This window comes from Penaeus chinensis, chromosome 18, assembly GCF_019202785.1.
Source record: "Penaeus chinensis breed Huanghai No. 1 chromosome 18, ASM1920278v2, whole genome shotgun sequence".
NCBI lineage: Eukaryota > Metazoa > Arthropoda > Malacostraca > Decapoda > Penaeidae > Penaeus > Penaeus chinensis.
This window is the reverse complement of record NC_061836.1, coordinates 12,977,638-12,998,164: the sequence shown is the minus strand read 5'-3', so window position 1 is coordinate 12,998,164 and position 20,527 is coordinate 12,977,638. Positions and strand designations below refer to the sequence as shown.

At 34.2% G+C, this 20,527-nt stretch overlaps 2 protein-coding genes across 3 annotated transcripts in view; both read left to right on the top strand.

Annotated features, from left to right (window-relative positions):
• LOC125034557 (insulin-like growth factor-binding protein complex acid labile subunit) overlaps window positions 1-2,799 on the top strand; it is an 11,059-nt gene extending 8,260 nt beyond the window's left edge. The window contains exons 4-5 of the mRNA XM_047626444.1: window positions 1-983; window positions 1,178-2,799. The exon at window positions 1-983 is cut by the window's left edge and continues 460 nt beyond it. Of these exons, the coding sequence (XP_047482400.1) occupies window positions 1-983; window positions 1,178-1,909 (1,715 nt within the window). The 3' untranslated portion in view covers window positions 1,910-2,799. The remainder of the gene's footprint in view (window positions 984-1,177) is intronic.
• Window positions 2,800-6,572: 3,773 nt separating this feature from the next.
• On the top strand, window positions 6,573-19,907 carry LOC125034768 (mitochondrial carnitine/acylcarnitine carrier protein-like). Of its 2 annotated transcripts, none has more exons than XM_047626715.1 (6): window positions 6,573-6,972; window positions 16,270-16,384; window positions 16,982-17,178; window positions 17,422-17,542; window positions 17,834-18,013; window positions 18,588-19,907. In XM_047626715.1, the coding sequence occupies exons 1-6, from the start codon at window positions 6,883-6,885 to the stop codon at window positions 18,773-18,775; spliced, it is 891 nt and encodes a 296-aa protein (XP_047482671.1). In that variant the 5' UTR covers window positions 6,573-6,882; the 3' UTR covers window positions 18,776-19,907. The 2 variants fall into 2 exon arrangements, with proteins under 2 accessions (XP_047482671.1, XP_047482670.1); XM_047626714.1 differs by lacking the exon at window positions 6,573-6,972 and adding an exon at window positions 14,622-14,834.
• The last annotated feature ends 620 nt before the right edge of the window (window positions 19,908-20,527 follow it).

The window sequence follows — 20,527 nt, the reverse complement described above, 5'->3', positions numbered from 1 at the left end:
GTGAAGAGATCTTGTTCGTCCCTCTTGATGGAGGAGAAGAGAGCGTCGTGCCGTATGAGGTGTTTAAAGCAGAATCGGAGACAGTCTTGGCTCCATTCGCTGCGCAGTCAGAGCTGAAGTATCTGCGTGTTGCTCATGCTAAGTTGGACAGAGTTGGTCCCGAACTACTGACGGGACTTCCCAACCTCCATACGCTCACCCTCGAGCATAATCACATCAAAATCTTGCCGCCTGCTATGTTCACGCCCACGCCAAATTTGCGCCATCTTTCTCTTGCACATAACAACATCCTCTCCCTTGAAGGTGAGAGTCTGGCTGGCCTCGATAATCTTCTCACCCTGGACCTCGACAGCAACAAGCTGGATAGACTCGGGCCAGCGAGTTTCCCTGGCCTTCCCAGCATAGCGACCATTCGTCTGATTAATAATCCACTGACGCATATCTTCCCCTTCACGTTCTCCAACGTCAATGGAACTGAACAGCTTTTCATCGGCTCGAGAGACGTATCGGCTGAGCTACACACTGACACCTTCAGAGACCTTGACTCATTGACCACCCTAGTTATAGAAAACACAACTCTTCTCTCACTCAGTCGAGCAATGTTGGAGGGAATGCCCACCCTGAAGGACTTGTCTATCCACGGCCATGTGACCTACATTGACTTCGATGCTTTTACAGCCACACCCAATCTTGAGACATTAACACTTAGCCATTGCCATCTGAAAAGACTTTCTCTCGATGCCTTCTTCGGTCTTAAGAACCTACAGTATCTGGACCTCAGTCACAACGGTCTCGATGAAATCTCACCTGGAACATTTGACCATCTGTCAAGCCTTCGGGAGCTGTATCTTCATCATAATAACCTCACCACTCTTCCTCTGGGCATCTTTGTTCCTACTCCGGTGAAGTTGATACAACTGCACGAGAATCCATGGCACTGCACGTGTGACCTAATGCAGCTGCGACCTACTTTCACGAATAAAGTAAGGAATCATATTTTCTATTCAAACTCTGTCAGATATAAGTTTTCAGTTTGCTGTTTCCGGTATAGGATGTATATATACTTGTATTCCCCCATTTTTTTCTCCACTATGTGTAGCTAGTCACCATATGGAAGATTATTATTGGTGAAGGAATATAACACTAATGATTCTAAAATTTGAAAAAATTCCAACAGGTCCGTCGTCGTCACAACATGGTTTGCCGATGGAATGAGAAGCTGGGCACAGTGTGTACCAACGAGAAGCCAATCCGACTGCGATATGATAACAGAGTGGCTCCTCTATGCAAGACGCCTTCGCAGTTCAAACACAACGATATCTTCCAAGTTACCCATAAGCGCCTGAAGTGTCCTAAGCATTTGTGGGATCCTCGGCCCAAGCATAAAAAGATAACTGCTGTGCTCCCTGATGATGATGAAGAGGAGGAAGAAAATGAGGAAGAAATCATTGAAGAAGAGCCGAACTGGTTGCCCTTGACCGCCTTCGCTTCTGCCCCTCGTGAAGTGAAAGATCTCCTGGAAATCGCAGAAGCAGAGATGCCCGAAGACACGTATGCCCCGCTGTCGACTAAAGAGGAATCAGCTGAGATTCCACAGAGGGACGAAGCAGGTGATACCATTGAGTTAATCAGCATCGTTACAGTCAGCAATGGACAGGACTACCGTCGACAGAAGGAAGAAATGAAGAGGCAAATGGAGGAGGAAAGGCGAAAAGCAGCCGAAATTAAACTTAAGGAAAAACAGCAACTTAAATTGCAACTGTCTATAGAAAAACAAAAAATGAAAGAGAAGATGGCAGCCGAGATGGAGTTGGAACGCCAAAGAAAAAGGAATGAAATGGAGGAATTCCTAAAACAGCAAGAGCTTCATCGCATGATGCAGGAGAGAGACTCGAACAGAATGATCTAGTTAGCAAAACCGGTCTTATTTTAATCGCACTTTTAAATATAAATAGAAATCAAGCTGTAGAATATGGAGACGTGACTTAATTTTACGAACTTTATTGAAAGGACAATGGATAAACCCATTCGAAGTAAGTCATAAATGTCGTAAAATAACGAGGTTAGAATTAAGTGAGCAAATCAGTTTATGAATACTAGATGGGCCATCGAGAAAATCATTCCAAAAATGTCTTCAGAAAATATCCAAGCATAATTTCTTTTGTTTTAGTAGGTTAGACCATAAACAAGCTAGTATTTCCACTTACGGATTACTTAGATAATTTAGGTAATATATAATGTACAAACCATAGGACATAGTTAATAGGTGTTGTGACTAGTATGAATAACTGCATTCCTAAAACATCTAAAATCATTTGTTTAGAACACATTTTAAAAACGTGCGGAGACAGACAGAGAGAGAGAGAGAGAGAGAGAGAGAGAGAGAGAGAGAGAGAGAGAGAGAGAGAGAGAGAGAGAGAGAGAGAGAGAGAGAGAGAGAATATCTGCTGCAGATTTGATTACTTATGATACATACAGTATGTATACGATTGTATCTGTGTTCCGGTATGTATGTAGTAGGCATTACGTCAGATATTGCATGCACGTAATGTTTGTATGCACACACACACACAAACACACACACACAACACACACACACACACACACACACACACACACACACACACACACACACACACACACACACACACACACACACACACACACACACACACACACACACACACACACATGTGAATGGAAGTATCACAACTCAGACTACACTTACTGAATGGAAGCATTATAAACAAAGAAACAAGTGTAAATACTGTAAGTGAAATAAAAAAAGTAGATTTATTAATGTGATGATTTTTACCCCACTTTAACATCTAAGAAGCAAAACAAAAAAACGCAATAAGAGTCTTATTATTTATTTGGAAAAAGGACTGCAAAAGAGCAGAGAAAACTATATGTAAGGAGGGTAAAAGACATACATATTATCAACATTTTTATTATAAGAATCGCTTATTAAATTCAACTTTTCTATAGACAAGATAATTTGCATAACTTCTGAATAATATATAACAAGACAAGATAAATCTGCTATTTTCTTCTTTTCTTGTTTTACGTTTTATGTGACGCAAAATTCGCCCTCATTCAATGTACTTCAAGAGGTCTAGAGCATAATAATCTTCCTGTCCTAATTTCGGACCAACCAGGTAAACGTGCTTTTTTTCCTTCGACGGTGATGCTTATAATACTCAAGACATATGTATTATCAGTCGAGCCAACAGATAGACCTGTCGGTTGAATGTCCTAAAAGATTTCAGTGTGATAAACACATTTCTAAGGACCATATTTAGCCCAGCTGATGTCAAAAGTCGTATAGCAGTTCAGGAAGCTAGAGATTAACAAGGGTTTAAAAGGAGGAAATGTGGAATTCTGCAAGGATGTCCGTAGGGTAAGGTAGGGATTGGTAAAGGAGAGGGGTTTGAGCGATTACATCACAGTTTTAGGAAAAATGTCAGGAGTGAGAAAATTCAGGGAGGGGGGCTGTTGTGACAAAGGGTCACGTGTGTATCCAAGGGAAAGCGGAAGGGATAATGGGGAAGGAAAGGGGGATACATGCAACTGAAGCAGGGGGGAATGGGATGTGTTGGGAAGGAGTGGGAGGTAGGGGAACATGAGTAGGAGGAGGATGGATCTTGGCTGTTACTTTGAACGTTAAAGTAATGGAAGCAGAGAGATTAGAGGATGCATAGGGTGTAGACATGTTACCTTGGGTCATGATTAAATAGTTTTGAATGTCTTCGAGAGTTTCTGCAATGAAGCTGGTTGGGGAGGTCTGAGAAACAAAGGCTAAAAGGGAGAAGAGGGGACAGATGTTTGAGGGGTGAAGGGAGAGGTTGATGGAAGAGAGGATATGGTGGAACGTTTAGCTTATCTTGTGCGAAAAGGAAGAGGGATAGGTACCAGGGAGGTAGTGATTGGAGTGTCTGAAATAGTGGTGGAGATTAGGGTGTGTGGATTAGAATGGCAAAAGAATTTGACTGGGAGAGGGAGGGGTAGAAATTAAATGAGGAAGAGATACTGGGGGAGATGTAGAAACATTTTGTGTGGAAAGGGGAGGGGCAGAGCGAAGGACATTATTGGAGTAAGGAGTGAGAGAAAAACCTCGTCGACCTGCTTCCTGTCTGGCTTCACGTAAGGTGAGACCAAGTTTGAATCTGAGAATTGCCAAGTCAGATTCAAACTTGTAGGCAGGGCAACCCCTATAAAATACATTATTAAAGCCGCCACGATTAGCACATATACGTGCAGAACAGTTTGATATATTAAGACCAGATTGGGCACTTGGAAGGCATTAGGTTGTGGAACGGAAGTGTTTGACAGGAAAACCTAGTCGCCAACAATTCTGACATTGACAAGAGGAGGTTGATAATGTTTACATTGACTCCGCCAATGTAAACATTAAAGGGGAGGTCATGTCTATGGAATGTAATCTTGGCAATATCGGTGTGAGACTTACGATGGCCTCTAGGGGGGCGGGGGTGTAGCATTGTACTTATACTGCACCATAGTCCACGAGACAGGCGAGTAAGTCTTCTCCACAATCTGACCAACCCTTGTCGTAGACAGGGCAGTTTGTTAGGAGGATGGAGACAGTTCCGGTACAAGTATTGAGGGAAGGATGAGGCTGGGCAGAAATGGGCTTGCCAGTGAAGTCAGTCAGGGTTGATATTTCTATAACCTGGGATTCGGATGTAACGATGGCAAAGCGGTCACGATCGGAGGGGGGGGGGGGGGACTGTGGAAAGAAGCTTTGCCTACTTGTTTTTGGAGGTATTGTTTTAAACGAAGAGTGTTGTCAGAATAAGGGGCTGTGGGGGATTACGAAAAATCGATCTCATTTGGCTATAAAGAGTTTTCAGGGCGTGTGTAGGGTGGGGGTAGTAGAATGACAGGGTCGTGTGGAAGAGGGAGTGGTGAGGTAGAACTGCGAAGAGGTGGGCAATAAGGTTGCAGAGCAGTATTAAGGAAGGACGGGGCAGTTGATGAAGAAACTTGTGGGGCTGGGGGAGATGAAGTAGAGGATGGAGATTGAGTATTAACCTGGATGGATGATTTGGACTGAGCTGATGCGATAGTAGGCACTGAGGAGAGGGAAGCAGTAGCAGTATTCAGAGTTGTGGACAAAGGAGAACCTGGGAACGGGGAACCAGAAGAACTGAAATAAGTAGGGGTATTAATGGTCTTCATTACTGGCCATGGTAATCCTAGCGTGTGTTGGAGGAGAAAAATAGTCCACTCTGAAGGTTCCCCTTGAGGGGCAAGGGCTAGACAACTAAGCAGGGGAATACCGTGCCCATAGCTCCTCCAGTCCGTTCATGTCTGGCACAATGTGAGCCTTTCATCCTTTTAGCACAGCTCTCACGTCTTAGGGATAGTAGGAGTTGGAGAAAAGAAGGAAACGAAAAGGGGAAGAGGAGAGACCGTGCAAAATTAGTTGAGTCGAGGGCTAAGGCCAAGGCAGGGGTGGTCTCTAGCACTGGGCCCCAGTCTCCGTCTCCTAAGGCCCCACGGAAACAGCGGGCATGGGATTGTGGGGTCGTGCAACACAAACAATACGGACTGATAGGTCCCTGAATATGGCGTTTTTTAAAGCTGGAATTCCTTAAAATTCGATAGTTACAGGGATGGTAATAGTACACTGTGGTGCTCTATTCCATATATGACTAATAATGATGAAAATGATGATGACGATTATGATAATAACAAATTATTATTATAGCTATATTACTAACAACAACAACAATAATAAAAGTAACAATAATAATAACATTAAAGATTATAATGATGGTAATGATTATAACAATGATAATAATAATAGTTTTATTGATAAAAATGGTGATAATAGTAATAATAATAACAACAATAATAATGATAATTATTATTATTATTACTATTATTATTATGGCAATAGTAATAATAAAAATAATAATAGATAAATAATAATAATAATAATAATAATAATAATAAGATGATGATGATGATGATGATGATGATGATGATGATGATGATGATGATGATGATGATGATGATGATGATGATGATGATAATAATAGTAGTATTAATAATGATGATCATATTAATAATAATAATAATAATAATAATAATAATAATAAAATCAACATTATAATTATTTTGATAATATTGATATTGACGATGACTATGATGATAACAATAATTAAAAGCATAGATAGAAAATTAAAATATAATGACAATTACGATAATATTGGTTAATAAGAAACATCTATTCCACTTTCACTAGAGTCCCACACTCTAAGGACCTCTTTCAGTTAAACTTTCCTTCGTATTGTATGCTTTATCCTTGGGGTTTCAGGTATTTATATGTATATGTGTGCGCGCGTTTATCTTTTATTTTCTCATTAATAAGAAACTACTTTATCTTTACCGAAATGGTACTACGCCTTTCCAGCAGTGTATCACAATTGACTAATAAGTTAATAATACAGCACGAATGCATTACCAGTAACAAAAAAGATAAAAGATTAATAGTCGTTCCGGGAAATGTAGGTCGTCCATTGTCGTCAAGCTCCTCCGGGCGAGGCGATCAGCTGTCCCAGATGTTACCAACCCGAACATTATTGTTTAACTACATTCTTAATTTCGATATCGTTGTTCCATGATTTTTGTCAGAGGAAAATACGGTGTGATTATATACCTTCAGACGAAAGGACAATGAAGTCGGCTCAAAACTAAACAGTGGAAAATAATAAATCGTCCGTAGAAATATACCCCATAGCTTGGCACAGCCGAAGGTACCTCCCCCGGCCTGGCAACAGTGTGAGTCGGCGACGGTGGGGTTTTGAGGTTGAAGTTCACTGGGAAACGTTCAGTTTTTTACTCTAAATTTCCAAGATGCCTGTAAGCCCGGCTAAAGATTTCCTCGCTGGGGGCTTCGGTGGAATGTGTCTTGTTACTGCCGGACATCCTTTAGATACAATTAAGGTATATATTAAGTTATTTTTAATGTATTATTTCGGCCTTGGCTTCTAAGGCTGGCCGTGACCGGGTCATTGGGGAAAATGATCTTTTCTTTTCTCTTTTATTTACTGTGAGGAATTGGTGTTGTTTGATTACATAATTCCTTTTTTTTTAAGGGAACAACCTTGAATCTTTGATAAGATGTGCTTGAAAAGAGTAGGATAATCAGTTCTTGAGGCTAATGTCTGAAGTGGTAGTATGTTCATATTCTTAATATTTTATCTGAAAATGTCCATGATATGATGTGTACGTTCCTCTCTCTAAAAGAAGAATGTGAAGCAGGCTTTTGAGGGTGTTAGGTTAGGATCCTTGTCATTATATTTCATGCAAGTTTGATATATTTTAGTGCCTAGATTTTATCCAAAATTGCTGTCTAATGATGACTTAACAGACATACATAAAAATGCATAAAAACTCATTTATGGTTATCAGATAACAGTTGTAGGTGTTTTTTATTATTGGTAAATATTTCAGACACAGCTACAGTGGCTTATTAAAATCAGATTTTTCTCATAATTAAATTTTTTTTTCCCCAAAATCTAAATGAATATTACTGATATCTCTCGGAATGCCTACAAATTCAAGCAAAACCTGAAAGTAGCTGTGACCTCTAGGTTTTATGCTCCGGCAAAAGTCAATAAACTTCCATCACGTATATTTTAACAAGACTGAGCCAGACTTGGTTACTTAGTAGATAATAAATCACCAAGTAGGTCTACAAATTCAGATGGAGGATTGTTGGTTATTTCTGGAGTCATTTAACTACAGATTAAGTAGAAAGTATCTAAAAACTTTTACAGGTTATAAATATCTTCCCAGAAATCATGGAAACTCGTACGAATCTCAAAATATTGGGTACACCTTGGAGTATAAAAACTAGTGTATCAAGGAAAGGGTTTCCAAGAGTGGGAAGTTATAAACTTTATATATATTTTTTAAAAGGAATAATGGTTACGTGTATGCTTACGTAATATTGATAGCTTGTATTGACCAAATGAAGATGTATGCCATGAATTATAGTGTTTATATTTTTTTTGCATGTATAGATATAAGCATGGCTATAAAAAAATGTGCTGGTTAATTTTGATATCAGCTGGAAATTAAAAGAAAATATCAGTTAACAATTTTGTTAAAAATTGATAAAGTAAATGTGCTTACTTAATAGAAAAAAGTGCAATAAATGGTTTAAATGAGAGGATTTATTATTTCTTTTATATCAGAATTTTTATAAATGGATATTATGCTATATGAATGCTATTGCAATAAAAAAGTTATTACCTACAAAGTTTTAGTTATTTTGTTAAAATACATCAGATTAGACCTGTTCCAGCACAATACCTAAATTGCTGATGATTACCTATTTTTTTTTAATAAGTCATCTTTTAATAAATCCTCTGCATGTGCATGTACACTAATCGAATCCATCACAAAGAAGACTTTAAGTTAATTTATTCTAAATCTTTTATGTATTTAGTAAAGGCATGCATATTTTTCCAAAATAATTAATGATACAATACAACTAAACAGATGTGATTTTCATTTACACTAGTTGTTTTGTTTTTGTGATCAAAATTTTATAACTTTTACCTCAAGGTTCTTATGAAGAATTGTCATTAGTAAGTTCAGTGAGTACTGAGGTAAAATTATGTACTTTACTTGCAGTATATAAGCAAATTCGGCATTTACGTAGAGTAACAAAAAAATCCAGCAGTTCCTAAATTTAAATAAAAATTTTGTTTTGGTCTAGAGGAGTAAAAAACATTAAAAATAATGTTGAAGGTCAATATGATGATGAGGAATAGACAATGGTTTAGCATTCTTTATATTTGAAGTTGATAGAACTTCAGGAGAAGGCTAAGATTTATGAGACTGTTTTGAATGAAGAAAAAGTATGTTTGAGACCTAATAGTTTTACATTACTATTTAGAATTTGCAGAGGTCATTTTAGATATATTCCTTTATTATTTGAAATATATACCACTGAGTCTCAATAACATGATGTTTTGCAGAATCTTGTAATATAAATTTTTATTCAGTAGTAGTATATTTTCAAATGATGATTCAGTGATTTTTAGATATTGTTATGTAGTATGATTATAAAATTTTAAATTTTGCTTAAATATGTAGTCATTCATTCTAGATAGGAAAGAGGTATTTAGATATTAGATTACTTATATCATCTTACTGCATATGGTAATCAGCAAACAAGTAAATAACTTTTTCAAGAAGAATGAATATAGATAAAATATAAATATTTACATTACTGACCTTGCTAAAATGGCATCCTCAAAGTAAATTTGGATGCCCCTGAGGTATTTTCTTTTTTTATTATAAATCTGGAAAATATTCAAATAAGATGGTGGTAAATACAAATTAAGATGACTCCTTAAGAAATAAAATGCTGTATTCAAGGAAATAGCTACACCAAATTAGAACAATGGATTTTTTCACATAATTTGACTCTTTAGTACGGCTGTTTTTCTTGTTTTGCACACTATACTCCAAGGCCTCTAAGGGGGAATTCATCCCATTACAGAAAGGTTAGACGAAGTGTGCACACCTACCCAAAGTATCTTTATAACAATGTAATGTTAAATCTGAAACAATAATTTTTGTTATCTGATACATGTTTCTTGACATGACAGAAAATGGTCACTTAACACATGTCCACTTTTTTAGTACGTATAGCCAATAGCCAGTGCCTGGTTAAGGAGTGTTCAAAGTAAGCAGCTACCCAAGGTCCTACATATATTAAATGTAAATTATCTTTGTAATCCTGTGTTTGTGCATATTGTGTGTGTATGTGTATATATATATATATATATATATATATATATATATATATATATATGTATGTATGTATGTATGTATATGCATATATATGTGAATATTTATGTATGTATGTATGTATGTATGTATGTATGTATGTATGTATGTATGTATATGCATATATATGTGAATATTTATGTATGTATGTATGTATGTATGTATGTATGTATGTATGTATGTATATGCATATATATGTGAATATTTATGTATGTATGTATATGCATATATATGTGAATATTTATGTATGTATGTATATGCATATATATGTGAATATTTATGTATGTATGTATATGCATATATATGTGAATATTTATGTATGTATGTATATGCATATATATGTGAATATTTATGTATGTATGTATGTATGTATATGCATATATATGTGAATATTTATGTATGTATGTATGTATATGCATATATATGTGAATATTTATGTATGTATGTATGTATGTATATGCATATATATGTGAATATTTATGTATGTATGTATGTATGTATGTATGTATATGCATATATATGTGAATATTTATGTATGTATGTATATGCATATATATGTGAATATTTATGTATGTATGTATGTATATGCATATATATGTGAATATTTATGTATGTATGTATGTATGTATGTATGTATGTATATGCATATATATGTGAATATTTATGTATGTATGTATATGCATATATATGTGAATATTTATGTATGTATGTATATGCATATATATGTGAATATTTATGTATGTATGTATATGCATATATATGTGAATATTTATGTATGTATGTATATGCATATATATGTGAATATTTATGTATGTATGTATATGCATATATATGTGAATATTTATGTATGTATGTATGTATATGCATATATATGTGAATATTTATGTATGTATGTATATGCATATATATGTGAATATTTATGTATGTATGTATGTATGTATGTATGTATGTATGTATGTATGTATATGCATATATATGTGAATATTTATGTATGTATGTATATGCATATATATGTGAATATTTATGTATGTATGTATGTATGTATGTATGTATGTATGTATGTATGTATGTATGTATGTATGTATGTATGTATATGCATATATATGTGAATATTTATGTATGTATGTATGTATGTATGTATATGCATATATATGTGAATATTTATGTATGTATGTATGTATGTATGTATATGCATATATATGTGAATATTTATGTATGTATGTATATGCATATATATGTGAATATTTATGTATGTATGTATGTATGTATGTATGTATGTATGTATATGCATATATATGTGAATATTTATGTATGTATGTATGTATGTATATGCATATATATGTGAATATTTATGTATGTATGTATGTATGTATGTATATGCATATATATGTGAATATTTATGTATGTATGTATGTATATGCATATATATGTGAATATTTATGTATGTATGTATGTATGTATATGCATATATATGTGAATATTTATGTATGTATGTATATGCATATATATGTGAATATTTATGTATGTATGTATATGCATATATATGTGAATATTTATGTATGTATGTATATGCATATATATGTGAATATTTATGTATGTATGTATATGCATATATATGTGAATATTTATGTATGTATGTATGTATATGCATATATATGTGAATATTTATGTATGTATGTATGTATATGCATATATATGTGAATATTTATGTATGTATGTATATGCATATATATGTGAATATTTATGTATGTATGTATGTATATGCATATATATGTGAATATTTATGTATGTATGTATATGCATATATATGTGAATATTTATGTATGTATGTATATGCATATATATGTGAATATTTATGTATGTATGTATGTATGTATGTATGTATGTATGTATGTATGTATGTATGTATGTATGTATGTATGTATGTATGTATGTATGTATGTATGTATGTATGTATGTATGTATGTATGTATGTATGTATGTATGTATGTATATGCATATATATGTGAATATTTATGTATGTATGTATATGCATATATATGTGAATATTTATGTATGTATGTATATGCATATATATGTGAATATTTATGTATGTATGTATATGCATATATATGTGAATATTTATGTATGTATGTATGTATATGCATATATATGTGAATATTTATGTATGTATGTATATGCATATATATGTGAATATTTATGTATGTATGTATATGCATATATATGTGAATATTTATGTATGTATGTATGTATGTATATGCATATATATGTGAATATTTATGTATGTATGTATGTATGTATGTATGTATATGCATATATATGTGAATATTTATGTATGTATGTATATGCATATATATGTGAATATTTATGTATGTATGTATGTATGTATGTATGTATGTATGTATGTATATGCATATATATGTGAATATTTATGTATGTATGTATATGCATATATATGTGAATATTTATGTATGTATGTATGTATGTATATGCATATATATGTGAATATTTATGTATGTATGTATATGCATATATATGTGAATATTTATGTATGTATGTATGTATGTATATGCATATATATGTGAATATTTATGTATGTATGTATGTATGTATATGCATATATATGTGAATATTTATGTATGTATGTATATGCATATATATGTGAATATTTATGTATGTATGTATGTATATGCATATATATGTGAATATTTATGTATGTATGTATGTATGTATGTATGTATGTATGTATGTATGTATATGCATATATATGTGAATATTTATGTATGTATGTATGTATATGCATATATATGTGAATATTTATGTATGTATGTATGTATGTATGTATGTATGTATGTATGTATGTATGTATGTATGTATGTATATGCATATATATGTGAATATTTATGTATGTATGTATATGCATATATATGTGAATATTTATGTATGTATGTATGTATGTATATGCATATATATGTGAATATTTATGTATGTATGTATGTATGTATGTATGTATGTATATGCATATATATGTGAATATTTATGTATGTATGTATATGCATATATATGTGAATATTTATGTATGTATGTATGTATATGCATATATATGTGAATATTTATGTATGTATGTATATGCATATATATGTGAATATTTATGTATGTATGTATGTATATGCATATATATGTGAATATTTATGTATGTATGTATGTATGTATGTATGTATGTATATGCATATATATGTGAATATTTATGTATGTATGTATGTATATGCATATATATGTGAATATTTATGTATGTATGTATATGCATATATATGTGAATATTTATGTATGTATGTATATGCATATATATGTGAATATTTATGTATGTATGTATGTATGTATGTATATGCATATATATGTGAATATTTATGTATGTATGTATGTATATGCATATATATGTGAATATTTATGTATGTATGTATATGCATATATATGTGAATATTTATGTATGTATGTATATGCATATATATGTGAATATTTATGTATGTATGTATATGCATATATATGTGAATATTTATGTATGTATGTATATGCATATATATGTGAATATTTATGTATGTATGTATATGCATATATATGTGAATATTTATGTATGTATGTATATGCATATATATGTGAATATTTATGTATGTATGTATATGCATATATATGTGAATATTTATGTATGTATGTATGTATGTATATGCATATATATGTGAATATTTATGTATGTATGTATGTATGTATATGCATATATATGTGAATATTTATGTATGTATGTATATGCATATATATGTGAATATTTATGAGAAGACTTGCAACTCTGTGTGAAACATCGCTGATAAATGCACTAAGGCTTTCTGAGTATCTTTTTTTTCAGTTATGTAAAACCTGTCGCTTTTAACATTAAGGTATGACGCAGTTGGCAAAACAAATGAGCAAACCTCGTATACCGAAAATAATTCTCCATGAAATCTTGAAATACACACCAAACTCACCGTATGCCTGTGACGGAGAGTTGCCGGATGCGTGCACACCCAGCCGCGACTTGAGCGAGAGTGTCGAGACGCTCATCACGAAGGGCCCGGCGGCAGCGTTCGTAGGCCCTGTCGGCAGGTAGAATGTGGTGAATGGTAGATTCCTATGGCTGAGGTTCACGTGCTTAAAGGACCGGTGCCTTGTTACTACCCGACCTGTTCCGCTCGCATACCCTGGGGTTAATTTCGCCTCCGCCGCGATCACCCGGTGGTCTTGCCTTTATCGGTATTTTTTCTCTTCTCCCCTTCTTTAGTCTTAAACTAACAAGGATGCAAAATAGACATTGATATTTCACCGTGAATGACAGTCGATAGATACCGGCATATTTCCGCTACCTGTGTGGTGGGAATATGTGGCTAGTGTTTCTGACATTTTACTGTGTAATATCATTAAAAAAACATACAACATTAATTATCACTGCCATCAGCAGTTTGCCTTGTAATTTTCTTTATCTCCAAATCGTTACTGATAACGGTAACGACAAGCGACATTTAAATGCTTTTTTATTTGAGCCAAATGAAACACCTATTGCAGAAAACATGGCACCTGTATACCTAAAAAAAAATAACGCACATGTTTAACAATTAATTTGACATGTGCTTTGGTGACTGCCTTATGTCACCAGCCTTTGTCCCTGGGCCAAAAAGAGCCAGGAACATGATACAAAGCTCCGATAATACTCGACCTGGCACCTGGATTGGGCGGGAGATGCTGGGGTGTGTGGCAGTCAAGACTCGAGGTAGTCCAGTTGTTCAGTGGGTTGAGAAGAGCCTGCTGTCGGGGAGAGAGGACAGGCAGTTTCTTACTTTGTGTGAAGGAGCGAAATTTTCATAACTCGAGTCACCATGCCTGAGAAACCACCTTCGGCTATAAAGGACTTCATTGCTGGAGGCTTTGGAGGGGCTTGCACGGTTGTGGTTGGGCACCCCCTGGACACGATTAAGGTGAGCCCTTTGGGTGAACTTCCTATCGTGCATCACGAACTTGTTCTCGGGTTTTTGTTACTCATCATTTGTGACGCGACAAATATTTTGAATTTAACGCTTTTGTGCAGAAACTGTTTTCCAGTAGAGATGGTTTTTTACTTAGTTGTTACAAGAGTGTTTTAAGTCTAAAGATGCGACTGCACAATCAGCTTATGCAGTGACGTAATCTATAGTTTTTTATAGTGATCTTAGGAGAGTGAACACAAAAAATTATATCTGAAGGAATCAAATGATATATTTAAGCATATTTGTTGGTATATATTGAATTGTAGTAGGAATGCACATACACAAAAAAAAAATAGCTAGATAATGATGATAATGATAATTTTGCAATATAAGAAACATTGGAATAATGGTCAACACTTTGTTATCAACACTTGGCACCTCAATCAGCTGATTGCATCGAGTATGCATAGCTTCGGTCTCACTTCCAACATATGTTTAGCCATGTCGCACTATGTCATTTTATAGTTCACGAGTATCGACTTCTTAATCGACCCAAAGCCTAATGTGAAAAACACAAGGTCAAAGGTAGGCGTGGAAAAGTACCTTCCCGGGGTCAAAGTCCGTAGGTTACCGATTCTAGGCGGGACTTTGAACATATAGGCACGCTGAATCTTGCAGATGATGACATAATTATCAGTTTTCTCCTTCCTTATCTTAATGTATATATGGAATGGTAATCAGCACTACAGCCTACGTTAGTTGCTATGTCTGTAAATTGGAAGAAACGTGAATGCCAAACCAAGAGAAATTTAACTTTAAATCTGTGATTTTGTTTTTCATTACTCACATGTGGATGCCCTGTTTGATTTTTTTTTTCAGACCTTATAAGAATGCAAATGTTTATATTCTCAATCCAGTTCAAGTTCAGTTTTGCGAAAGTTTTGTTCATGACCCAGTCACTTTCCTCTCTGTGTCATGGATGCACACACACATGGATGCACACACACACACTGGATGCACACACACACACACACACACACACACACACACACACACACACACACACACACACACACACACACACACACACATGCACACACATGTGCACACACACACACACACACATGTGCACACACATGTGCACACACATGTTCACACATGAACACGCACACCTACACACACACACACACATGGATACACACACTCACACGGATACACACACACACACACACACACACACACACACACACACACACACACACACACACACACACACACACACACACACACACACACACATATATATATATGCATACACACATACACACATATATATATATATATGTGTGTGTGTGTGTATATATATATATATATATATATATATATATATATATATATATATATCTACACCTGTTTTTATTTAGTTTGTTTTACTTTCTACCCACAGGTCCGCCTACAAACTCAACCAATTCCGAAGCCTGGTGAACAGTTGCTGTACAAAGGAACATGGGATTGTGCTTTGAAAACTGTACGTCAGGAAGGCTTTTTTGGCCTCTACAAAGGTTTGTTGTGATGAAAGTTTTGTTCAGAAATTGTTCAAAGTAATGATTAAAGAATAGGAAAGGAAAGACAGTGGTCACCTTTTTTATCAAGTTGATGAATGGCTGCTTACATCATTATGTAGGCTTAGTCCAGCCACTTTAACATCAATTTTAGCTATTATTAATGGGAAAGGTCAGATCAACAAATAGGATGATTATTCTCAGGAGTCTGAGCAGTTGTAAGTTAAAACCTCTACATATTTTCTTCCCACTCTCTACTGAAAATTAAATTTGTTTTGAAATTATTGTTGATTTCAATGAGTAGAGTTGGGAAAAAGCAACTTTTGTGTTTGGATCCACCATAGAATATAGGCTTAATGTATTTCTGAAAAGATAAGATCCCTTAATGGTAGATTTATAGCATTGGTTTTACATGTGTCATTAGACCTTTGGGGATGATGGAGGGGAAGCTTTACCCAACTTGTAGGCCTAGCTGGATGGTCAAACCCATATGAAGGTTACTTTACAGTAATCACCTTTGTCATATAAGGGTAGATGTTGAGGCATTCATGCTTATTGGATTTTGTTATTCATATGACATTTTTGTTTAATTTTCAGGAATGGCTGCTCCATTGATTGGAGTTACACCCATGTTTGCAGTATGTTTCCTTGGATTTGGAGTTGGAAAGAAACTTCAGCAAAAAACTCCTGATGAGAAACTTACGGCTGTTCAATTATTTAATGCTGGCATGTTATCGGGAGTATTTACTACAGCTATCATGACCCCTGGAGAAAGAATAAAATGCCTTTTGCAGGTGAAATACTAATTATTGCAGCACATTTCAGTTCATTTATGTATATTTGTATTTCCAAATATATCACACTGTAAGTCTGTATATTAAAGATATAATTTTGGCAAGTAGTTTTCAGTTTTTGATGACATTACTGATAAGTGTAGTAATAAATGTAATGTAAAAGTAAACTATAATTGTACGTAATTATTTTTTGATTGTTCATAGGGAAGCCAGTCATAATTAAATAGTGATTTTTCATATCAGGTTCAAGCAGCTGGCACTGGTCCCACATTATATAAAGGACCTCTTGATGTTGTGAAGGTCTTGTACAAGGAAGGTGGCATTCGCAGTATCTACAAGGGCACTTGTGCCACACTACTGAGAGGTATTAGTTGCAAATCTCTTGTATTATCTATACATATAAAAAAAATATGAATATTTTAAAGGTTCATAGCAGAAAAAAAATCATGGGAGTTAGAAGCATTATCTTGATAGTGAAGTGGATAAAATATATTTGACATTGTGATGAAAGTGATTGTTATATGATTTTGATTTTAAAAATCTGCTTTAATTGAAAATTAAGATAATTTTTTATCAAACCCCACATCAGATTTGATGTGCATACCTATCATATTTTACATAAGTAATGTTTAATACTACTGATGTCTTTTGCCAGATGTACCAGCTTCAGGAATGTACTTCATGACTTATGAATGGCTTAAGAATATGCTCTCTCCACCTGGAAAGGAAGGTGAACTTAGCCCTGTACGAACTCTCGTTGCTGGTGGCACAGCAGGCATGTTCAACTGGTTGGTGGCCATTGGTCCTGATGTCCTCAAGAGCAGGCTGCAAACTGGTTAGTTGTGAATTGTGTCTTCCCTGTTTTGATTATGCAGTTCCATGTTTCTGTAGCCAGTTGTAAAAGAACTATTGTAATCTCTCTTTCTCTTTTTTTCTCTTTCTCTTTCTCATTCTCTCTTTCTCATTCTCTCTTTCTCTTTTTCTCATTCTCATTCTCATTCTATCTCCCTCTCTCTCTCTTTCTTTTTTTTTTCTCTCTCTTTTTTCTCTTTCTCTCTCTCTCTCTCTCTCTCTCTCTCTCTCTCTCTCTCTCTCTCTCTCTCTCTCCTCTCTCTCTCTCTCTCTTCTTTTCTCTCTCTCTCTCTTCTCTCTCTCTCTCTCTCTCTCTCTCTCTCTCTCTCTCTCTCTCTCTCTCTCTCTCTCTCTCTCTCTCTCTCTCTCTCTCTCTCTCTCTCTCTCTCTCTCTCTCTCTCTCTCTCTCCCCCCCTCCCTTCTTAATGGACTTTTAAAATGATTAAGCATTCAACTTTGTAGATATTCTTTTTGTAAACTTTAATGTGCATTTTTTTCTGGAATGTCCTATTCACTTTGTATTGATGTTTGATATCTACATGTATTCCCTTTTCCAGCTCCTGAAGGGAAGTATCCAAATGGCATCCGAAGTGTGTTCGTTGACATCATGAGGACTGAAGGTCCTCGTGCCCTTTTCAAAGGAGTTGCCCCAGTGATGATCAGGGCTTTCCCAGCAAATGCTGCTTGTTTCTTAGGTTATGAGGTTGCCATTAAATTCCTCAATTATATGGCACCAAATTTGTAAAGGTTGATGATTGATAGAACATTTACTGTAGTCATGCATTTTCAACTTGAATTGTAAATAATAATCTTTCAGACAGCATGAGGTCAGCTCACTCAACATTAGCCATGCACAATACCTCTGCCCTTATAAATGATACTTTTGCCTGTTGAATTTGATATAAACAAATTTAATATAAACAAATTCTAACTTTCCAAAGAAATTAAGAAATATGATAATGTATATAATGCAGAAAAAATAGCATTTTTTATAATAAGAAATGTGTTGTTAAGCAAGAGGATAATTTAGAAAATTGTGATTTTTTTTTTTTTATAACTGACAGGAATCTTAAAACAGTGTAAGAAAATATTGCTCAGGAAGAAATTTATGGCATTTTTGTGTTGTAGTGCAGACAGTGACACTGTTTCATATTTTAGAATAATATATACAGTAATGCATCACTTTAATGTATGAATAATGCACATGTAGTTAGTAATACCTATGTAGTCAATTTATAAGTTAAAATCATATTGCACCTTGGAGACTGAATGTTATGAATATTGAGTTGTGTGCTGTTGTGAGAAACTGCATAACACCGTCCCTCCCATGTTTGCCTTGTAGGTGAATTTAGGGTTTTATTTCTTTTCTTGAAACTATAAATCATTTCTTGATTTTAGACAAAATAACATAAATAAGATCTCTTACTGCCATTTATAGTCAAAAGATATTTGCTGAAACATCCTTCAAATCTATTGTAATATATATTCTTGTAAGAATTGTATTATAACATGTAATATGATATTTAAAAAGGTCAAGAAAGGTTCTTTTATAGTTTAACGTATGTAGTGTAATAATACTGCTGTTTAAAGCAGGTATGAACAATGCAATTAAGTTAACAAATATTTTTTCATACTGTATTGTATTTTATGCATATGGGCTACCTAAGTGCAGACAAAAGATAAATGTAAAACCTGAGACTATTTTGCTAACCCATACCTAGCAGCTTAGTATTGAATGAATTTAGTGGACTTTGTATATTTCTCCATAAAGCTTACAGACAGCTTAACCTTAATATGGAGCTTGTTAGATTTCCTGTTTTTTATATAAATTAAAAAAAAATTAAATAAATAAATATATTAGAGACAGTTACAAAAAATAGTATTTCTATCCTTTTAGTCCCAAATATCAGTCCTTGAACCATGAACATGAACCCCATAGGTTTCATGGTAGCAATGGAACTATATTATGATGCCTATAAGGTCAGTACCTAATGAGATATCTCCCTAATGATTATACTTGATCCAAGAACAGATGTTGAAAAATATTATAGGATTAATATTTGAAAAAACATTGTTTTGATTTTGGCACTGTCAGCAGTGTTTATACAGACATGTTTTTTTCATTGACTGCAACTTAATCAACTATTTATCGAGCTGACTCCATATCTCAACAGATTTTAACATATTATTATTATTATTTTTATTTTTGTATTCAAATTTACAGATCCTTCAGGGTCTAGGTTCATGTATGTAGACATGGTATCCTCCTGTGACACAGCCCTCTCTCAGGCATAGGTCATGGATAGTACACCCTGCCCTCATGGATCAGTGATTATTATGCTGCTCATGCACAAGCCTCTTCCTGAAGGGTAGCCAAGTCAATCTTCCTCCAAGTGGTTTGTACACTCATGACAATCAAGACAATCATACTCCATTGCAACAATTTTCCATGGTGAGACCATTCTTATGACTCGCCCCTTGGCCAATTTTTTTTATA

Excerpts from the sequence above, each read along its gene's own strand:
- LOC125034768 (XM_047626714.1), top strand. The coding sequence starts at position 14,736 with ATGCCTGAGAAACCACCTTCGGCTATAAAGGACTTCATTGCTGGAGGC. Across the intron at positions 14,835-16,269 it reads ACCCCCTGGACACGATTAAG|GTCCGCCTACAAACTCAACC; the intron begins GTGAGCCCTTTG and ends TTCTACCCACAG. Across the intron at positions 17,179-17,421 it reads GAATAAAATGCCTTTTGCAG|GTTCAAGCAGCTGGCACTGG; the intron begins GTGAAATACTAA and ends TTTTCATATCAG.